The sequence below is a fragment of the Idiotropiscis lumnitzeri genome, chromosome 12 (genome assembly GCF_059441095.1).
Source record: "Idiotropiscis lumnitzeri isolate Australia: NSW breed Sydney's pygmy pipehorse chromosome 12, RoL_Ilum_1.0, whole genome shotgun sequence".
Lineage (NCBI taxonomy): Eukaryota > Metazoa > Chordata > Actinopteri > Syngnathiformes > Syngnathidae > Idiotropiscis > Idiotropiscis lumnitzeri.
Genome location: NC_142402.1, coordinates 19,905,889 through 19,927,021, shown reverse-complemented (window position 1 = coordinate 19,927,021; position 21,133 = coordinate 19,905,889). Strand labels below are relative to the sequence as shown.

The window sequence follows — 21,133 nt, the reverse complement described above, 5'->3', positions numbered from 1 at the left end:
AAATGTGGAGCATAAATGTAAGCTTGTTAACATTTTTACACCGTTCCGAAGCACAGAAACTAACCGGGCAGAATGTAGTCCAAGCATACTTGGTGTCTGCTAGAATTTCGAGTGTTGGCGGGGGCGAGTTAAGTGAAGGTCCAGGCGACCTGCTGCTGTCAATCACTGGTGAAGGTGGGGGCTGCGGAAATACAGCGTTGCAACACGCTGCAAAAATGTGATTATGCACTCAGATATCGTCATGTTCTAAATGTCGTTCCCGCTTTGGCATTTATTTGCTGTATTCGGGGTATGATGATCTTTCAGGCCTTCAATGCGACGATGCGGTCGTCACGTGGCCGAGCAGCTGTAGTGAGGCTTAGTCGCGGCGATGGTCCGTGGGATGCATTGAGTCACTTGTATCCACAGGTGGATGAAGAGGCTCAAGGGCTTAAGCGAAAATATCCTGATAACACACGGAAGGCAGAAAAAGTCTCAGTGGAGACGACACGGTTTTTGGCAGTCCGGCGCAGGACATTTGGCACGTTTGGTTGCCTTTGCACTTACTCGACTGGTCAAAACATTTTTTCTCCCACTGATTCCGAATCTATATCTAAAATGTGAAAAATATTTTTCATATAATCATTATTTATTTGGAGCCTAGGAAGTGTTTTTCATCCAACTATTTACTGTGTTATGTCTTTATGTTAACAGGTTAGTGATTGCTCCCCTTCAACGGGTGAGTAGCTTTAAGCCTAAACCCGGTCTAATAGAAAAGTTGTGCTTTGGCGCCAACTTGTGGCATCTATAGGCAATTTCAAACTATTTCATGGGTGCTTCAATGACTCACATTTTTCCGGAGCAGCCCAACGTCCTAATGTCACAAATACTAACTAAGTGCTCAGTTTTATCTTTGATCTTGAAAGCTATTAGAACCGTCTTTGAATTAAGATAGGCTTCATATTTGGTGATTTTTGCATGATTTCCAAGATATTATTCAAGGTAATATCTGTTACAAGCTTCACAAAAAATAGTAGTTGAAAAATGGGATTAATCGAAATTAATTACATAATTTCTATGCGATCAATTAATTTCAAAATGTAATCGCTTGACAGCACTACTAGAAATATAGGCCTTCGGGGTTAATTTGCATCCGTTTCAGCACTATATTAATAGAAAAAGATTTGAGTCAGTGGTCTGGACTTACATTACAGATAACACCATGATCAAAGTGTTATTATTTGCCTCGTGACCTGACCCCGGGTGAGCGGAAGAAGATGGATGAATGGATATATAATTATATATGATAAAACGGGATGCACTAGCTATCATTTTTCTCAGTCCGTATTTATATCCGCAGCAAAGATGTCACGGAAGAGCAGAGCCATAACTTCTAAAGTCTCATTCATAGAAATGGAAGATCTTTGACGTTATGAAGTGGAAAGTGTGCATTGCGAAAGTTTTGACTATATGAGGGAGCCTTGTTTTGAATGAGTGCACAACGTTAAGTGGCGGTGCCCAATCTGCCCTGCAGCAGTGTGCAAGCGCGGTATGAGCGACTATGTGCTATCTGCACACGAAATGACAAGAGTCTATTTTGGAAAGGAGGCTGCGCCAAAATAGGAACGTCAGCTATCTGCCAGCATCATGTTGGACCTGCACGGCACAAGAAAGAAATAATAAGTCTAGTCAAGCGCGCACCACAGGGCACTGGGGGGATGCTACAGCACCCTGAATTTTCAACCAATTTACGGATATTTGAGCTCAGAGAACTTTTTTTTTGAGGGGTGGAATTTTTGGAGCCTTCCATGACTGACTGACCCAGCGAAGAAGACTCAAGGTGATTAACATAAGATTTAAAAAAAAAAAAAAAAAAATTTAAAGTTTTGTATGCTAGGAGATTATTTAGCTGTCTTATATCATTGATATGCTTATACTTAAAAAAATAATAATTTCAAAGTGTTACATAAACAGTTTGTTGCGCTGGCCAAGCTAGCTGGCTAGCATCAAGTTTCAATCTGGCTAGCTAAAATGCCCGCCAATTCAATCCATTTCCTTCTTTCATGTTAAAGAACACATTTGAACAACTCGAGCTGGCTTTTAATGGCGTATTCACAAAGCCCATACTGGAGGAAGTCAGGTAGGCTGGCGTGAATGTCGGAGCCTTATCAAACAGCTGAAGCATCGCCGGCTTCTACAAATGGAAATGGAGCGAGACGGCCAGGGACAGCTGAGGTTATTTTCGTCCCGCCGCGGTTGAAGGGACAGAGGCGACAAAGCCACTAAATGTCACCCTTCGCAAAGGGGGGGAAACACTCTCTTTTGACCTTGTCGCTGTGGAACTCATTAGTTTGCGTTCATTAAAACGACTTACTGTTGTTTTGCGGCGTGTGCAGTCGAGCGGAAGTTGTTTATGCTCGCGTATCGATGAGCGCGATGACTGGCGCTTGCGGTAAGTGCTCGTAAATGTGTCAGTCTGCACTTTGGATTGATGTCTATTTTCATAACACCCATCAACATGTCAAACAATGACCGGTCACAATATTAGGTACGCGTGGAAATGATATGCAATGTTAAGGAGGTCCTCATTTAACAACGGAGTTCTGTTCTGATGGAGATGTAACGCTAATGGGTACGCAAATAGCAAGTTTGTTGTCAACCTACGCGAACGCAGTAGTAAAATCATAAATAGAGCACATATTTCTATAAAACGACTTTCTTAGCCTATGAATATAAAACAAGGGAAAAACAGTCCAAATGCACAGTAGTAATGAAGCGAATTTTAGGGTTGAGGTCAACCGGTTTGGAGGGGATGGTTCTGGCTTATGCTGATGCTGGTGCCACCAGTAAAACCAGCAGCAAAAACAAAACAAAACCGCCGAACCTTGGGTCACTGGGCAACCCGATCTGTGAATTAAACCAACGCCACCCAGCAAGTGCAACATGCTGTTAATGCCCTGCCGGTAGCTGGTGACACCAGAAAGATTCGAGCTGGTCACCAGCTCGCTCCTCCTCCTGGCAGGGCTCCAGCAACATGCCGGTCCAGTTGGGCAGCACTCAGTTCATAGAGCGAAAATTTCTAAAATTTCTCTTCCTCCTTGACTGTAGGTAAAAACCATGGATCAAAATTTGTTCGGAGGAGCCCCCAGGTTCCTCACCCGGCCCAAAGCGTTCGCCGTGTGCGTCGGCAAGGACGCCACACTGAGCTGCACCATTATTGGCAACCCCACACCACTCATCACCTGGGAGAAAGAAAAGCTGGAACTGACATCCGGTGGCCGCTTCAAGACCGTGGAAGATGGAGACGTGTACCGTCTGACCATCTATGACTTGGCGCTGGAAGACAGCGGTCAGTACCTGTGCAGGGCGAAAAACAGTGTCGGGGAGGCCTACGCGGCCGTGACTCTCAAAGTGGCCCTTCCGGCAGAGATGACTCCACGGGCCCCCGTTTTCATGATCAAGCCCGCCTCGGCACGTGTGGGTTTGGGGGCCGATGCCGCGTTCCACTGCCGAGTCGTCGCTCACCCCGACGCCAACTTCGACTGGGAGAAAGACGGCCGCTACCTGGGCGAGTCCAACCGCATCAAGATCTTTTCGGACAGCGACAGCAGCAGCTTAAAGATTCAGAGCGTGCGCAACCTGGACAGCGGCACGTACACCTGCAGAGCCCAGAACACTTTGGGCCGGGCTCACGCCGCCGCCACCTTGGTGGTGGACCCCCAGGATGCCCACCTCCTTGCCGCGGAAAACCCCACCTCCCTCCTCTCTCACCTCCAGAAGCGTAAAGAAGAAATGAAGAAGGACATATCTGTCTTTCGTACCGAGGAAAGTGCCGCCACGGACAAAATCACAAACAGTCTGAGTTCCCTGAGTCTGGAGCACGAGGTGAGGTCGTCGGCGCTGGCAAAACTACCAAAGGGCGTGTTCACCCGCACCTGCACCGTGACGGAGGGCAAGCACGCCAAACTCAGCTGCTTCGTTACGGGTCACCCCAAGCCTCACATCATCTGGAGGAAAGACGGCGCAAATATCAGCGAGGGCCGTCGCCACGTCATATATGAAGACCAGGCCGAGAACTTCATCCTCAAGATTCTGTACTGCAAGCAGGACGACAACGGTTTCTACACCTGCAATGCCACCAATATGGCCGGTCAGACCTACAGTGCTGTGCTGGTAACAGTCAAGGGTAAGTGGCTTTTAACTCGATTTCAAGTTTGACGGTTTAGCGTGCTTTGAAAGAGCCAACGTTTCAACAACCGTCGCCAGTTCTGCGCTCTTCTTTTCGTTTCTGAGTGGACGTCTAAGCAGGGCGCAACATGATTGGCTGCTTGCAGAGTTGAATAAACAATTGCCTCCAATTATTTTTTTTTTACCTTCTCTGTGTTTAACGAAGAAAGGAGGGAGCAAGACAAGATACTGCAAACATTGATGATAAAACTTTCCTTTGATTTATGTGCTTTGTCCTTTAAACAAAAAAAAGAAAGTGCCAGCGGCTGACAGTTAGCCCAGAGGACAACATAAGTCGCCCATGGGTTTCGGACAACGTGATTTACTAAGAAGAATTACAATGTAATATTTATTTGAACTTATAATACACTTTTGCTGCAAATGGTTGACAACCAGTCCAGGGTGTCCGAAAAATGTTTAAAAAAAATAAAATCGATTTTGTTCAACGGGAAAAGAAATGTTGTTTTTAGTTACCCGTTTTATTGCTGCGATTTTAATGCCGTAAGACTGCAATATTTTTGCAAATGGTTATAACATCAACATCGAATATCTGCCCGTGCCAACTTTTAACATAACGTACAGCTCAGTGTTTTCCCTCTTTCTAAAAAAAGAAAAAAGAAAAAATGGATTGTTGACAATCTCTTCACATTTGCTGTAAAACTAAAACATTTTTGAATGAAAACAATTTGGACGTCAACCAGCGTCATTGAATATGTTGTCCACTTATGTCGGTCAGATTATCAAAATCTCTTTTTGACGCTTCTGATTTCGATTTGGCAGGTGTAGAAAAAGTTAGATTAGATTTTGCAGCTATATCAAACGCGTTGGCGTGTGAGTGTGTGAGAGTCGAAGGAGCGACTGCACATTCTGTCGGTACCGGTAGGTCAAACTCGCTCACTGCGCTAAAACATTTTCAAATGCGTGCGGCTCGTCGCAACATGATTCAATTGTGGCTCGTATTCTGAGGGGACGTGTAGCGTTACGTCTATTTTCTGCTGCCGTTGAGAAGTTCGCTGTTGCTACGTGAGCTTCACTCACTTTGGCGCTCGTGCGAGCTTGTGTAGCTTAAGAATATTATCAAATGCATCGGCGTTATACCAACAACATTTCTCCCTTTGTCGCGCCAGAGCCAAAGGTGCCGTTCAGGAGGAAGCTTCAAGACGTGGCGGTCCCAGAGAAGACGTCGGCCACGTTGATGTGCGAAGTGCCGCTGACTGGCAGCAGGGCCGACTGGTTCATGGAGGAAACTCGTCTGGAGCAAAACGCCAAGTACCGCATGGAGGAACAAGGCACGCTGCGGCGCCTCACCATTCACAACGTGACCACCAACGACGACGGCGTTTACATCTGCGAGATGAAGGAGGGCAGCCGCACGGTGGGAGAGCTCACCGTCCTGGGTGAGTTCAACCACGTTGTTGTTACGCCACCTTAAAGAGGAAGTCACGGGAAAAAAAAGTCTTTTAAGGGCTCAGCTAGCAAACATCACATGACCAAACCCAAAAAAACAGATAATCATGATAAGTCAGTACCAGAGCCCTGTGATGTCATTTTTGTACATATGATCGAAAAGCATGCCGCTTTCTTTGTGTACAGCATAAACGCAGCGTAGTGACACTGATGTAATCATCACCGAGTGCTCCAAATCGAACCAAAAAATGTGGGCGGCACCCTTTCTAATGTCGTGTCCAACGTTTCAGGCAACATCACGAAGAAGCTTCCTCGCCGGACGGTCGTTCCGGTCAGCGACACGGTCATCTTCTGCGTGGAGCTGGAGCAGCCCTATCCTAACGTCTACTGGACCCGCAACGGCGACAAGCTAACGCCGGATTCACGGATTTCCATGGCTTGCCTGCTCCGACAATACACGTTGACCATTCGGGAGTGTCAGGCGGATGATTCCGGAGAAGTGGCTTTCGTGGCTGGGGACTGCAAGACGTCCACTCGATTCTCCGTCACCGGTGAGGAAATCCCCGCTTTGCTTTTTGGAGAAGCTACTCTGGCTTATATTTCTCTTGGATTATTCAATTGCATAAACCTCGTTGCTCTTCAGCGGCACGGAAGCATCCTCCTGATCCCCCAGTCGGTGCTGTGGTGCAAAACAAGACCGACTCCTCCATCACCCTGCAGTGGTCTCCTCCGGACAGTGACCGTCCCGTGCCCATCAAGGGCTACATTGTAGAAAGGAGGAAGGTTGCCACTCAGACTTGGCAGAGGTGCAACGTCGGAGAGACCATTTTGGCGACGCAGATCACAATCTCGAACTTCACAGAGGAAGCCACTTTCCAATTCCGTATATCTGCCGTGAATGACTTTGGTCAGAGCGACTACCTCGAGGTGCCCGGAAGCTTCTACCTTGGTAGGACGGATATGGTTGGCATCACGAGACACTGTTGTCGAATGCCGCTGAGAATTCTTCCCTTGTGTTCTGTTTGTCCTTTAAGAGCCCACTGCAGAAATCCGCAAAGGCCTCGTGGACAGCGCTGCTGTTTCCGGTGAAGAGTTCTCCATCTCGGTGGAGCTGTCAGCCGTTTGCTCCGGCTTCTGGTCTCTAAATGGCCGCATGCTGCGAAGTGGCGGCGACTACCTCATCACCCGTTCCAAGAACGTGCACACGCTGCTCATCCGAGAGGTCACCCTGGACATGAATGGAACAGAAGTCAAGTTTTTGGGGGGAGGCTCGCAGAGCAGTTGCAACTTAGCTGTGAAGGGTATGCCGCGATGTCACGCGCTTGTTTTTGCTTGTTTTTTTGTTATTTTTTGGGTGCGTGTGAACTTTTAATGACTCCCTTTCCTCTCAGCACCACCTGTCCGGTTCATCAATAAATCAGATCAGCAAGAGGTGGTGTTTTGCAGCGCGCAAGCCACCGCTCAGTTGACGGCTGAGGTGTCGGATTACGACGCACAGGTTTGTGATGTTAATTAACATCCCTTAAATTCTTTAAAATTTGCCGTGTTTATGCAAAACTGACTACAATCAGCAAGCAAAACTACTGTATTTTCCAGATAATAAGGCACAACTGTATGTAAGCCGCAGCAACTCTTTTTTGGGGAAAAAAAAAGATATACAAGCCGCACCAGGATATAAGCCACAGTTTTCTAAGTTGAAAAAAATGAGTTGTTTACTGCATGTACAGAATGATTTTGTACTGTGAATGCACATAAAGGTCCATAAACCAAATTTTAAAGCAGCGCCTTCAACACACCAACAATTTTGCTAATTAAAACAGAACTGACCCAAAAAAAAAAATCAAGATTTATTTAGCGTATTTTCTGAACTCTAGAGCGCCCCTAGTGGTGAAAGGAAAATCCACAGAAAAGCTGCACCGTTGTATTAACTGCATGCTTCAAAATCGAGGAAAAAAGTAGCGGTTTATAGTCCGGGAAATTACAGTATGCATTTTATGTTTTCATTTTCTTGACATATTCTGAAGATTTGTCGACTCATTTTGGCTTGTCAATGGATTTATTTTCACAGGTGGTTTGGATGAGAAATGGACGGGAGATAAAAATGGGCAAGAAGTACGAATACATCAGCGTGGACCGCAAGAGCTTCTTGAAAGTACACAACGTTACAGAGGAAGACGTGGGCATCTACGAGTGTGTTTGTGCTGATGACAAAATGTCCATGCAGCTCACTCTTAAAGGTACAGCTCAGCCTTAATCTTGACCATAAAATGGCAAAATCCAGCCACTGAATTCTAAAGGACCCAGCAGTCAATTCCACTTGCTTTCGAGGAACGGACCCTCTTTGAGGAAACACGGTAATTATTTTTTTTTTCTTTCAGATGAACCTGCCAAGTTCCTAAACAAGCCCAGAGGCCCGATGGGCCTGTCCTCCTCCCTCAAAGATGATCTCGAGCTGAGCTGCGAGGTTTCTCCCGCGAGCACGGCGGTCGTGTGGAGAAAAGACCAGGTGGAGCTCTTTGAGGACCAAAGAACAAGCATCATCTCCAAAGGTACCCTGAGAAAACTCGTCATCAAGAATGCAAAAAAAGTCGACGAGGGGCATTACTCCTGCGAGACAGCCACAGACAAAGTCTCATTCCACGTCAAGATTAAAGGTAAGGTCTTTTTTTTTTTTTTGGCTCATTTCATTTGTAGGCTCACTGATAGCAAAAACTTTTTTTTTTCCAATCAGAAACTCAACCCCAGTCTGCCTTCTCCAACAAGGAGTTGGTGCAGAGAGAGGTAAAAGTGGCTCTTTCCCAAAAAGCCAATCTCAGTTGCACCGTATCAGACAGCAAGACAGAAGTGAAATGGTACAAAGACGGCAAGCTGCTCGTATCCAGTCGAAGCGTTTACACCGAAGTCAAAGGGAACAACCGTCAACTGGTGATCGATAGCGTGGAGAAGAAGGATGCCGGGGAGTACACCTGCGAGGCCGGGGCGGAGAAACTGCTCTTTAAGATCCATGTGACTGGTAAGGAAATTGATCTTTAAAGTGTTGAATCCAACAAATAGCTCCTGATTTTTGCTGTCAGAGCCTCCCTGCCATCGCCAACAAAGAGTTGGCCTACGTGTGAAATACACGGCCCACCACTGGTTTTTAAAAAATTTTCTTAACCTTCGCAGACGTCTGTGCTCTGCTTCGTGCAGTGAATCATGCCAACGCAATGCGGTTATCCATCATTTTCCCCTGCAGATGCTCCAATCCAGCCGGCCTTCTCCAACACGGACTCGGTCAAGGCGGAGGTGATTTCCTCCTTGTCCCAGAAAGCTGTTCTGAGCTGTGAGGTGTTTGACAGCAAAACAGAAGTCAAATGGTACAAGGATGGCAAACTGCTGGTGCCCAGTAAGACAATTCGTGCCGAGTCCAAGGGCAAGACTCGTCTGCTGGTGTTTGACAGTGTGGAGAAGAAAGATGCCGGGGAGTACATCTGTGAAGCCGGAGGTGAGAAGCTGACATGCAGGATGCAGGTGGCAGGTAGGACATAGTCTCTCTCTCTCAATATTTGCACCGAAAAAGCTGGCCAAGATGTGAAAATCTAAGAGGAAATCACATGATATCTTCTGCCGTGATTGCCGCAGACGTTGAACCCAAGTCAGCCTTCTCCAATAAGGAATCCGTGATAAAAGACGTCAAGGCTTTTGTCAGCCAGAAAGCCACTCTGAACTGCGAGGTGGCGGATTCGAAAACCAATGTCAAATGGTACAAGGACGGGAAGCTGCTGTCTTCCGGCAAGACGCTTCGTGTGGAGTCCAAGGGAAAGAGTCGCCAGCTGGTGATTGACAGCTTGGTCAAAGAGGACGCTGGAGCGTATATCTGTCTGGTTGGAAATGAGAAGCTGTCCTTCAGTATACACGTGGCAGGTAAGAAATGCACTGAGAGGGATTCACATAACTATGATGATGTGCTATGTAGACGCAATATACACGCGATAACGATTATCGGCCAGGCCGATTATCGGGGCCGATATTTGGCATTTTGCTGATTTCAAGGCCGATAAATTATAAGCTGATTTGGCTCGCTGCAGCACACTTCTCTCACTTTCTGCTGTGCTGGTGGCCCCGCCTGCAGAAGCAGATTGGGACCGCCCACAGTGCCATCTGATTGGTTCCTTGTGCAGTGGGTTGCAGCCAATCAGCAGTAAGCTGCCTGTTTGCTTTTTCACCTCGAGTCACACGCACTACAGGAGGCAACAGCTTACAACAAATATCAATATATATAAATATAAAACTATTTGTCATCGTAAACTTACTAAAAAATGTACGGTTACTAAAAAATGTACGTTTTCATTGACTGATTTTTTTACACTATTTTACCCCTTTTTTCCCCAACAAATTAATATCGGTTTCAAATATCGGTTATCGGTCTCCATGACTACTAATAATCAGTTTCTGTATCGGCCCCGATAAAAGCATATTGGTCCATCACTGATATTTATGCTTCTCTCTTTGATCCGCAGATGCCCCCAGTGTTTTCGCGAACAAGGACTCCGTCCAGAATGAGGTGACTGCTGTTTATTCCAAGAAAACCACATTGCGCTGTGAGGTGGCCGATTTCAAAACTGAGGTGAAATGGTCCAAGGACGGCAAGCTGCTCACTTCCAGCACGGCGGTGCACATTGTGGCAAAGGGCAGGAGTCGGGAGCTGGTCGTAGATAAAATGGACAAAAAAGATGTCGGGGAATACACGTGTGAGGCTGGATCGGAGAAGCTGACGTTCAAGCTGCAGATGGCAGGTAAAATTCAAGCGAAAGCTCAAGCACGATCATGAATCCACGTGGCGACAAGTGAGAGCGCCGTCCGGGACGTGAGCCAACCCAATTGTGTTCATCTCCGTAGATGTGCCTGCCAAATTCCAGAAGAAGCTCGTCAAGGACACGTGCATCATTCAAGCCGGCGAGCAAATTGTTTTGACCGGCGAGCTGACCGCAGAAAGCAGCGGCAGCAGCGGCGGCGGCGCCGTGAGGTGGTTTAAAGACGGCGTGGAGCTCAAAGAGAGCACCAAGTACCAAATGAAAAAAGACGGCCTCGCTCGCACGCTCATCGTCACGTCCAGCGAATCCAAAGACAGCGGCGTCTACTCCTGTCAGACTGCTGATGACAAACTAGAGTTCAAAGTGCAGGTCAAAGGTTAGTCCGCTTTTCCTGAAAGTCAAGTGCTGATGTTTTATTTTAACTTTGACGCCCCAGGTTTTTTTTTTTTTTTTTGCAGACGTGCCTATTAAATTTATTGTCCCGTTGAAAGCCATCACGGTCGAATTGGGGGCCGCTTTAAATCTCATGTGTGAGTTGAATCAAGCCTCTGGCGATGTTCTATGGCGGCGCAATGGTGCCGAGGTTAAACCTGGAGGCAGGTTCTGCATCAAGACAGACGACGTCAGGCGAATCCTCATAGTGACTGGCGTGACGAAGGAAGATGACGGCGAATACAGCTGCGAATGTAAAAATGACAAGACTGCTGCCAAAGTCACCTCGATAGGTAACTGAAAAAATTTATATGTAGTGCAGGAATAAATATTTGTAATCCCCTTGCTGAATTTGTTGCAATTTTTGACCGACAGTCTATCTATCTGTTGCTCCTCGCAGCGCCCCGAGTCGTCAAGCTGACTTCCAAGCTGAACAACGTGGCGGCAATGGAGGGCAAAGACGCCATATTCAAGTGCACCGTCACGCCGGCGGACGCGCTCGTCAAATGGTTCCGCAACGACGTTCCCATCGCTCATGGCGCCAAGTATAAGATTGAGCACGGTGGACTCAGCCACTCGCTCACCGTCGTTTCTGTCAGCCAGACGGACGCGGGGGAGATCAGCGTCGATGCCGAAGGGAAAAGCTGCAAAGCGACGCTGCAAGTGCAACGTAGGGAACTAGATCATATTTTTTTCAAGTTGTATTTATTTTAGACCACTGTCTCAATACCTCTCGTGTTTTATCAATCAGGCGAGCCGGTGATATTCAAGAAGAAGCTGGAGAATCTGACGGTGGAGGAGCAGAGCGAGGCAAAGTTGGAGGTGGAGCTGAGCAAGCCGTCGGACGAAGTGCACTGGATGAAGAACAGCGTCAAGTTGCAGACTTCGGCGAGCGCGGAGGTGCGAGTGGACGGTGCCAAGCAGGCGCTGGTCTTCAAGAGCGTGGCTTACGCCGACCGCGGCATCTACTCGTGCGAAACGCTTGACGACAGAACCCAGGCCAAGCTCACTGTTGAGAGTAAGTTTGGCCACCAATCGTAGTTGCGGAAATCACGGTAATAATTGCGCTTCACACTGAACGTTTTGTTTTTTTAAAACACATTTTTCATTGATATAAATACTGTACGGTGTGTGTAAAAAATAAATAAATAAATCTCTCAATACTGCTCTACAAAAATATGCGAGGTCACTCTACTAATAAAAGCAATTTTTTTTCTCAGTGAAGAAAGTGCAGCTGATCAAAGGTCTCACGGAAACCAGGACACACGAGACACAAACTGTAAGCTTCGAGGTGGTGCTCAGCCAGGCCGATGTCGAAGGCTTGTGGACACGGGACGGCATCAGGTTCAAATCCGGGCCCAATATTCGCATCACAGCTCTGGGAAAGACGCACGGCCTCACCTTGTCAAATTTGACGCGAGGCGACGCCGGCGCCATCGGCTTCCAAGCGGAAGACGTTCGGACTTCCTGCAAACTCATCGTAACCGGTATGCACGCAGTCACCTACATCACGTGAGGGGGCACAATCAGGATTTTTTTTTTTTCTTTGAACGGTAAAGATGGCCCGCTGGAGTGCATGGCCACATCATCAAGTATATCATTCTTTTGTGAGCTTTGACGTACAATATTTAGACCACATTTATCGAATGTGCCAGAACTTAAACCATTTTACACAGTCTGTGCGCCTCTAATGTACCAATTTACATCATACGTGCGTCAATGCTGTCGTCTAATTTTTTTTATTTTTTTTAATAATTTTCTTTTTATTGAACAACAACAGACAAACAAACAGACGATGTGAAAAAAAAACTCAAGTGTTGTCAATGAAAAAAATAATCATGATGAAATAAATTAAAAAGGATCGGGAGCATAACAGAACACTTATTAACGCAAGACGTAAAACAAAGTAAGGAGCACTACCGATGTCAGCTGAAGTCAGACCTAATCGTTTTCACATCTTTTCTGTCCTCTTGTACCTCATCCAATAGAATTTATTGCGAATTATTATATTTGACCTTAACTTTTCCATAACATTAATAGCACAGTAGTTACCCAATCTTCAACAGTCCGTGATGCTGTCTTTAACCAGTTTCTTGTGATGGATTTTTTTTTTTTACTGGCCACTGAATTGTACTATTCTGATTCCATAGAACCTCCTGCTACGATCTCAAAGCCTATTGTGGACATCAGCGTGGCTGAGAAGGAGAAGGTCACTTTGGAGTGTGAAGTATCCAGAACAAACGCAGATGTAAAATGGTTAAAGGTGACAAGTCACACTTGTGTTTGCTGCGTAATGTCTGACATATTATCGGCGTTCAACTTAACGTCGTTCAATTCCGCAGGATGATGTCGAACTGAAACCGGGGAAGAATTACGGCATTCACTCTTTGGGACGAAAACGCACTTTGATCATCAACAAGTGCGCCCCCGAAGATGCGGGCACTTACATCTGTCGCACCGCCGACGACAACACCTGTGCCAAGATTACCGTTCATGGTGAGTCACACCTTGGCCAATCAGCGCCGCCGGCGCCGTTTGCAAATCGAAACGTCACAAAAGTCTTTCCCGCTCGCAGCCAGAGATGTTAAGATTGTGAAGAAGCTGGAGGATGTGGAGGTGATGGAGAAGGAGAGCGCTGCATTTGTCTGCGAGGTCTCACACGACGAGGTGGAGTGCCAGTGGTACAAAGGAAGTACGAAACTTCGAGTCAATGATAACGTCAAGATGAGACAAGAAGGTAAAGATCCAAACAATAACGACGATTGGCATTCCCAAATTTAAAACGTTTCTTCATGTAGACCACAGGTGTCAAACACGGGTCGGTGGGCCAAATTTGGTCAATTTCAACGACAATAGTTCTGCGGTTTGGGGTCCCGCATGTGTGTCCTGGACACGTCTGTGGTATTTTAGGAAGCACAATTTGCGCCTTGGCTCGATCAAGTTCAAGGAAAAAAAACGACCCGGCGTACATGGCACACTAGAATGCAGGAAACGCATACTTGTTTTTTTTTGTCCATTGTGTGTGGGATTGTCCCATCTTAAAAATGGTTTCATTTCTTCTGATTTTTATTTTTAATCTCTTTTGTAAACACAGGCAGGACCTATGTGTTGCTGTTTAGAAGCGTGTCCACCGCAGATATAGGTGAGATTAAATTTACAGCTGAGAAGACCTCGTCATCTGCGCAGCTGAAGGTGCAAGGTAAATATTCCTTGATGCGTGCATGCATATACTTTGCATGAGTGTATTTATGTGATGTTGCAAGTCGAGAGGCTCGCATGACCAAGTCGCCTTGGAACTTGCATGGACGTTAAAAATAGACTCACTCTAACGAAAACAAGCCAAAGTAGAAATGCATGTCAAGAACATTGTGGAAAAGCTTTTTTTTTCCCCTTCTTCAGTAATTCAATTGAAAAAAAAATGTAAACTTGTGTATTATATAGATTCATTACACACCCAGTCAAATATGTAAATATTTTATTATTATTATTATTTTTTTTTGTAATTTTGAACATTAGAGTTTGCAGTTTGGGAAAAATCCACATTTGAATATACATAAAAAACAAACTTTGTAAGTATAAAGTTAGGCAGGAATTAGCCTTCTGAAAAATATTTTCCTATGCATTCAATGAATCTGTATAATATGAGTTTCACCTTTTGAATTAAACTACTGAAATAAATGTGTTTGTTTTTCTCCAACATTTTAATTAAGTTCCTCCGTCCCGCATGCATGATCAAATACAATCCGTTTACTGTAGAGCTGCCCGTCAAGTTTGTGAAGAAACTCCGAGATAAGATAGCCATTTACAAGCACCGTGGCCACCTGGAGTGCCAAGTGTCCCGCGCCAGCGCCAAAGTCAAGTGGTTCAAAAACAAGACCGAGCTCAAAGCCGGAAAGAAGTATGACATCAAAAGCGAGGACGTGTACCGGAAGCTCACCGTCAACGACGTGGACGCCGCCGATGAAGACACGTACACGTGCGACGCCTCTGACGACAAGACGTCCTGTAAACTGCTTGTGGAAGGTAAAACGTTAGAAGGTCAGAGGTCATGTACAGGAAATGAGCCACCAGAGTCCTTTCTCAGACATTTGTTGACGAACCGAAATGGAATTGACAGATTGTCATGCTGACTGTGAAAATTGCGTTATGGTTGGAACTCACTGTGTGTTGCCACAGTTGTTTGATTTGTTTAGAATCCACTTGACTAATCAGAGTGCGGGACTCACGTTGATGATTGTTTGATGTGCGATGCACGTACGGATTGGAAGTGCTATTTGTCATTGTTTTGAAATATTATTACAGGTAATAAGGTTGGTTGTTTTCTGTTATGCAAGATGCTGGGTTGAAATGGATTCAAAACATATTAAGAACATTTACTGCCATTGACGGATAAAGACGTCAAAGATCCTTTTTTTTTTTTTTACTCAGCTGGTAGTGAATGAGTTAAGAACATTTATGGGCAGATTAGCAGAAAAATTTTGGAAGTTGTATACATTTCTTCATTTTCTATAGTGCTTGTTCACATTAAGGCAGAGCTTCTCAATTATTTTCTGTTATGCCCCCCCGTCCCCCCCCCAGCAAGAAGAAAACAATTTACGCTCCCCCACCACACACACTCTGCCGCAATTATAAATATTAGCATTTTGTTGCAAAACAAACCAACACCATAGAGTTAATACTCGCTGCGCAAAAATAGGCAAGGAGAGCGCCACTGCCAACTACTGGAGTGGAGGTGCAATTACACTTTATTGTAGTACTACGGGAAAAAACGCAGTTTCCCCAGGGTCACACGCGGACCCATCTGCATCACACCCCGCCCCTCGAGGGGGCCCGCCCCACTATTTGAGAAGCACTGCATTAAGGCGACGTGTAACGAAACCTGGACCGGCTGCTAGTCAGAGATTGTTAAGCAAACACATTCACACCTTTGCCTTCGTCAGAGTCGTTTATATTTGAATTATCTCTAACTTATCACTAACTTTTTTTTTTTTTTTTTTTTTTTAACCCTTTTAGAGCAGTCCATCAGCATTGTGCGGGAGATGAGTTCCGTGGAGGTGACGGAACCTTTCGCCGCTGTCTTCGAAGTTGAGATCAGCATGGAACTGGTGAAAGCGCCCGTTTGGACTCTCCGTGGAGTCGTGGTGCAGGAGAATGCTGATGTTGAGATGGAGAAAGAAGGCACCATGCATCGTCTCACGTTCAAAAAGACCAAAGCGGCCATGACGGGACCCGTGCAGTTCACGGCTGGCAAGAGCAAGTCACTGGCCCAGCTTACAGTCAAAGGTACCGTACCTGCGTGTGTGTGTGCACTTCATAATAACTCTTTCATGTTCATATATTTTTGTAAAGCTTGTCTGCTTTCTGCTCAGAGCGTCCCCTTGAGATTGCTGAGCCCATCAAGGACGTGAAGGCCAAAGAGAAAAGTTCCGCCATGCTCACTTGCAAATTCTCCGTTCCGCCAAAAGACAAAGTGCAGTGGTTGAAAGAGCAGGCGCCACTGGCCGCATCGGACAAATTTAACATGAAGCAAGACGCGACCAGGGCTCAACTCACCATTCATATGTTGACTGAAGAGGACAGTGGCGAGTACAGTTGTCAGTCCGGAGCTGCAATGACCAAAGGAAATCTTTTCGTTGAAGGTGACGTTTGAGACCAAAGAGCAGGCTTTTCCAAAATGGAATGTTTTTTTGTTTTTTTTAATTTTGGGAAACCTGCCATAGAAAATACAAAATGTTCAAGTGTGGATGAGACTAAATCCCTGCTTTCCATTCTCAGTGCGTGACATTAAATTCACCAAGCATCTGGCTGACACCGAAGTGGATGAAGACAGCGACGCAATCTTCACGTGTGAGGTCAACTACTCCGACGAGGAGGCTCGCTGGCTCTTGAATGACAAAGCGCTCTTCAACAATGAAGTCAACACCATAACCCATGACGGAAAATTACATCAACTCACGCTTAAGAACCTGGCGCCTCAAGATGGGGGGACGATCACCATTCATATCCGCAAAGTGAAGGAATCCGTCACACTTGAGGTTAAAGGTTAGAATGTGCCCAGATGAACGTGGTATTTTTATTCATATACATAAATAAATTAGAATAATTTCCTTGCTTGACTCCCTAGAAAAGCCCGCCCTTTTCCTCAAATCTCTGGATGACGTTGTTGGTGAGGAGAAAGGTTCCATCACTCTGGCTTGTGAGGCATCCAAGCCCAGGGTCTCTCCCACATGGAGGAAAGAAGGCAACCTCTTGACGGCTGGACCCAAATATGAGCTCCTTCACACGGGCAAATCTTTGGGGCTGATCATCAAGGATGCGACCAAAGACGACGCGGGGGAGTATACTTGCGATCTTGGAACTGAGGTGTCCAAAGCCAAGGTCACTGTAAGAGGTCCGTTTTGTGTCAGGCTGGCCAAAAGCACAATTATTAACTCGTGATAGACCGATGTGCTTTTTTTCAGGGCCAACAGATTATTAGTTGTCATGGAGGCTGATAACCGATATTTGAAGCCAATATTCATTTGTTGAAAATGGGGTCAAAATTTGGACAAATAAAAACTCCAAAAGTGTACAGTGTTTAAATGCCTTTAAACACGTTTATTAATTAAATAATTATTTATAATTAGAGCTTTTTTTTTTTTTTTTAAAATAGAAAATAGACAACTTAGTTTTAAAAGTCTAACAAAAAGTGCACGGAGCTCCCAGGCTCACCTGCATATCTTATGGTTCAATGAAAACAAACATCTCTTCAAAGTTTCCCATGCAAAATAGTTTTCTATTAGTTGTGAGTTCATTTATTTAAGTCTGTGACCCCTCCTGTAGTGCGTGTGCCTCGAAGTGAAAAAGCAAACAGGCAATTTACTGCTGATTGGCTGCTACCCAGTGTTCAAGGAACCAATCAGATGGTGCTGTGGGTGGGCCAACCTGCTTCTGCACGCAGGGCCACCAGCACACCAGAGAGAGAGAGAAGTATGTTGCAGCGAGCCAAAATAAACCAGCTTTTAAATTATCGGCCTTGAAAGTAAAAAAAAAAAGGCAGATGCGGATAATCGTCAAAATGTCAAATATCGGCGACAATAATCGGCCCGGCTGATAATCGGTCTATCACTAATATTCACACAGTAATAGTAACATTTTCTGGATTTATACAGGCTGACTCAAGTATATTTTGGACCACATGTTGTTTCCCTCCTCCTTAGAAATTGGCATCGGGATCACAAAATGGCTGAAGTCGGCTGAGGTGAACGAGGGCGAGACGTGCGCTTTCGAGTGCATCTTATCTCGCGAGAGCACCGACGAGTGCTCTTGGGCTCTTAACGGCCAAAGCGTTACCAGCGGAGGACGCTTTAACGTGAACAGCAAAGGACGCAAATACCTGATGACCATCAAGGACGTCACCTCTGCTGATGCCGGAGACGTGGTCTTCAGCATTAAAGATCTGACCTCCAAAACAACGCTGACTGTTGAAGGTGAATTGTCTTCCTTTCGTGTGCTTTCAACAACGAATACAAGATAAGAATGAGAAAATGTTTTGTTGCAGGAAAAGCTTCATCACTGTCAAGGGAGCTGGAAAATGTCAGTGTGGTTCGGGGTGAAGATGCCATTTTTACCTGCGAGGTGGCACAATCCACCTCCACTGTCAAATGGACAAAGGAGGGCAAAACCGTAAGAAAGAGCCAGAAGTATGACATCATCAGGGAAAAGAGGGTGATGAAGCTGGTCGTCTACAACGTCTCCGATAAAGACTCCGGAGAGTACAAATGTGAGGTTATCGGAGGCGCAACCACCAAAGCCAAGCTTGAGGTGAAAGGTGAGGAGGAAATGATTCAAGTTTGGCCGTTTGTTTTGTTTTTGTTTGTTGCCTAAACTTTCATATTACGTGATTGCACTCAATGTAAATCATTTTAATATTCAACCTTCTTAACAAATTGATTTAGGTCATTCTGTAACATTTGGAACAGAATCGATCCTTAAAGGTCTTCTACTGGATTTCTCAAAATTAAAGTCTCAATTTGAAACGGGAAAACGTCTTTTTCCAAAACCTTTTTTTTTTTGCGACACTGTCTACATTTGTAACACTATTCAATATTGGACAGAGCCGATCCACAAGTTCACCAGCGAACTAAAGGACAGCAAAGCGGATGAGAAGACCTCCGTGACTTTGCAGTGCGAGACGGCCCAAAGCCCGTGGGCGGTTTCGTGGCTTAAAGGGCACACGGAGCTCAAGGCCGGCGGTCGATACCAGATGAGCCAGAAGGAAGGCGTTTTATCGCTCACCGTCAAAAACCTCCAGGAAGACGACACTGACATCTACACTTGTGACGTGGGCACTGCCAAGAGCATGGCCAAGCTGGCTGTTCAAGGTAAGCTCGTCTGTCTGGAGCCGATATTTTTCCCCTCCACAAAACTGAATTTTATGATCATGCCACATTTGCTCATATGTGCCAGGTGTCTGACGTGTGTGAGGCGTTTATTTGCGACCATAATTTTTTTATAACTGTCTTCTCAAATTGTTATGAAGTCATGTGAAAATATTGTCATGCATGTAAGATAAAATTGTTGTATCGTATCTTAAATACCGTAATTATTAATTTGTTGTATTTTAGCCCTGCCTGCCACTTTCAAGGAAAAGCTCAAGAATCAAGACGCAAAGGAAGGAGAAACTGTGACACTTTGCTGTGAGTTATCAAAGCCGGCAGCCAACGTTGAGTGGAGGAAGAACTCTGAAATTCTCACCGCTGGAGACGCGTACGAAATAAAGCAGAAGGCGGCATCTTGTGAGCTTCGCATTAGGAATGCCACGACGGACCATAGTGGGGAGTACGCTTGCCTTTGTGGGGACCAGAAGACATCGGCGACTGTAAAAGTCAACGGTAATGATTTTGGTCTGCTGGATTTAAACTGCAGCTCCAAGTGTTTAGCGAAATATATCTCGAGTTTTGTTGCTTTCCTTCCACATCGAATTATGTCACTTGAACACATTGTGTGAATCCCGAACTTGACCGGGTACTAAAATGTTTGCCGTGCAGCATTACCGCCGTCCTTCACGGTGAAGCTGCAGAGTCAGGAAGCCGACGAAGGATCCGGGGTGACTCTACGCTGTGAGACCTCGAAACCTTTTGTCGCCGTGGAGTGGAAAAAGGGCGCTCGGGTGCTGACGTACGGAGAAAAGTACCAAATGAAGCAGCAGGCACGCGAGAACGAGCTCCTCATCAACCAAGCGGAACCCGAAGACAGTGGGGAGTACAGCTGCGTGTGTGGGGAGCAGACGACCTCGGCCTGTGTCAAGATCAAGGGTAGGATCAAATCTTTACTCTCAATACGTCCATACAGACATTTTCAGTTTAATTTCATGCTACTGTTCCAAACATTCTACTTAATTCCTCAGCCCTACCCGTGACCTTCAAGGTGAAGCTGCAGAGTCAGGAAGTTCAAGAGGGATCCAGGATTACACTACGCTGCGAGACATCCAAACCAGGAGTCCCAGTGGAGTGGAAGAAAGGAAGACAGGTGCTGAAGTCTGGCGAAAAGTACAAAATGAAGCAGCAGGCGTGCATCAACGAACTCCACATTAGTGAAGCGGAGCCGGAAGACAGTGGGGAGTACAGCTGCGTGTGTGGGGAGAACAAGACTTGGGCGAGCCTCGCCGTTATAGGTAGGAGGGTTTCTCGTACAGTGGGGCCCACCTTGGGGGCGGGGTCCGATGCTGAGGGGGGCGCGTGTGACCCTGGGGAACATGCTTTTTTTGGTGCCGTACTCCAATCAAGTGTAATTGCACCTCCACTCCAGTAGTTGGCAGTGGCGCTCTCCTTGACAATTCTTCGCAGGGATTGTTTTGCTATTATTTATGATTGCAGCAAAGAGTGGGCGGTTCAATACATCATTCCGGACTCTACAAGAATTGTCGACGGGATCATCTCACTGAACTGTGTTTTTATCATTTCCCAAAAAATATCATGACATCATTGGTTGCTGACCAATTTCCAAATGTTTAGCCCAACCAGTGACCTTCACAAAGAAGCTGCAGACTCAAGAGGCCGAAGAGGGATCTGGCGTTACTCTACGCTGCGAGACGTCTAAACCTTCAGTTCCAGTGGAGTGGAAGAAAGGAAGACAGGCGTTGAAGTCTGGCGGAAAGTACAAAATGAAGCAGCAGGCGTGCGTCAACGAACTCCACATTAGTGAAGCGGAGCCGGAAGACAGTGGGGAGTACAGCTGTGTGTGTGGGGAGAACAAGACTTGGGCGAGCCTCGCCGTTAAAGGTAAGAGGACCACAAAGTCACCCAGGAAGTGTT

At 46.0% G+C, this 21,133-nt stretch overlaps 1 protein-coding gene across 1 annotated transcript in view; it reads left to right on the top strand.

Moving 5' to 3' along the window:
- Positions 1-1,623: 1,623 nt before the first annotated feature.
- The window catches only part of obscnb (obscurin, cytoskeletal calmodulin and titin-interacting RhoGEF b), a 48,628-nt gene continuing 29,118 nt past the window's right edge, over positions 1,624-21,133 (top strand). The window contains exons 1-34 of the mRNA XM_088310213.1: positions 1,624-1,819; positions 3,088-4,165; positions 5,334-5,603; positions 5,904-6,164; positions 6,257-6,562; positions 6,648-6,914; positions 7,005-7,111; positions 7,682-7,850; positions 7,992-8,267; positions 8,345-8,626; positions 8,849-9,130; positions 9,235-9,516; positions 10,113-10,388; positions 10,492-10,782; positions 10,865-11,131; positions 11,239-11,508; positions 11,590-11,856; positions 12,059-12,325; positions 12,989-13,101; positions 13,181-13,334; positions 13,414-13,575; positions 13,933-14,037; positions 14,595-14,861; positions 15,852-16,121; positions 16,208-16,477; positions 16,614-16,880; positions 16,963-17,229; positions 18,038-18,307; positions 18,379-18,648; positions 18,935-19,201; positions 19,445-19,711; positions 19,868-20,134; positions 20,227-20,493; positions 20,834-21,100. Of these exons, the coding sequence (XP_088166339.1) occupies positions 3,097-4,165; positions 5,334-5,603; positions 5,904-6,164; positions 6,257-6,562; positions 6,648-6,914; positions 7,005-7,111; positions 7,682-7,850; positions 7,992-8,267; positions 8,345-8,626; positions 8,849-9,130; positions 9,235-9,516; positions 10,113-10,388; positions 10,492-10,782; positions 10,865-11,131; positions 11,239-11,508; positions 11,590-11,856; positions 12,059-12,325; positions 12,989-13,101; positions 13,181-13,334; positions 13,414-13,575; positions 13,933-14,037; positions 14,595-14,861; positions 15,852-16,121; positions 16,208-16,477; positions 16,614-16,880; positions 16,963-17,229; positions 18,038-18,307; positions 18,379-18,648; positions 18,935-19,201; positions 19,445-19,711; positions 19,868-20,134; positions 20,227-20,493; positions 20,834-21,100 (8,959 nt within the window). The 5' untranslated portion in view covers positions 1,624-1,819; positions 3,088-3,096. The remainder of the gene's footprint in view (positions 1,820-3,087; positions 4,166-5,333; positions 5,604-5,903; positions 6,165-6,256; positions 6,563-6,647; positions 6,915-7,004; positions 7,112-7,681; positions 7,851-7,991; positions 8,268-8,344; positions 8,627-8,848; positions 9,131-9,234; positions 9,517-10,112; positions 10,389-10,491; positions 10,783-10,864; positions 11,132-11,238; positions 11,509-11,589; positions 11,857-12,058; positions 12,326-12,988; positions 13,102-13,180; positions 13,335-13,413; positions 13,576-13,932; positions 14,038-14,594; positions 14,862-15,851; positions 16,122-16,207; positions 16,478-16,613; positions 16,881-16,962; positions 17,230-18,037; positions 18,308-18,378; positions 18,649-18,934; positions 19,202-19,444; positions 19,712-19,867; positions 20,135-20,226; positions 20,494-20,833; positions 21,101-21,133) is intronic.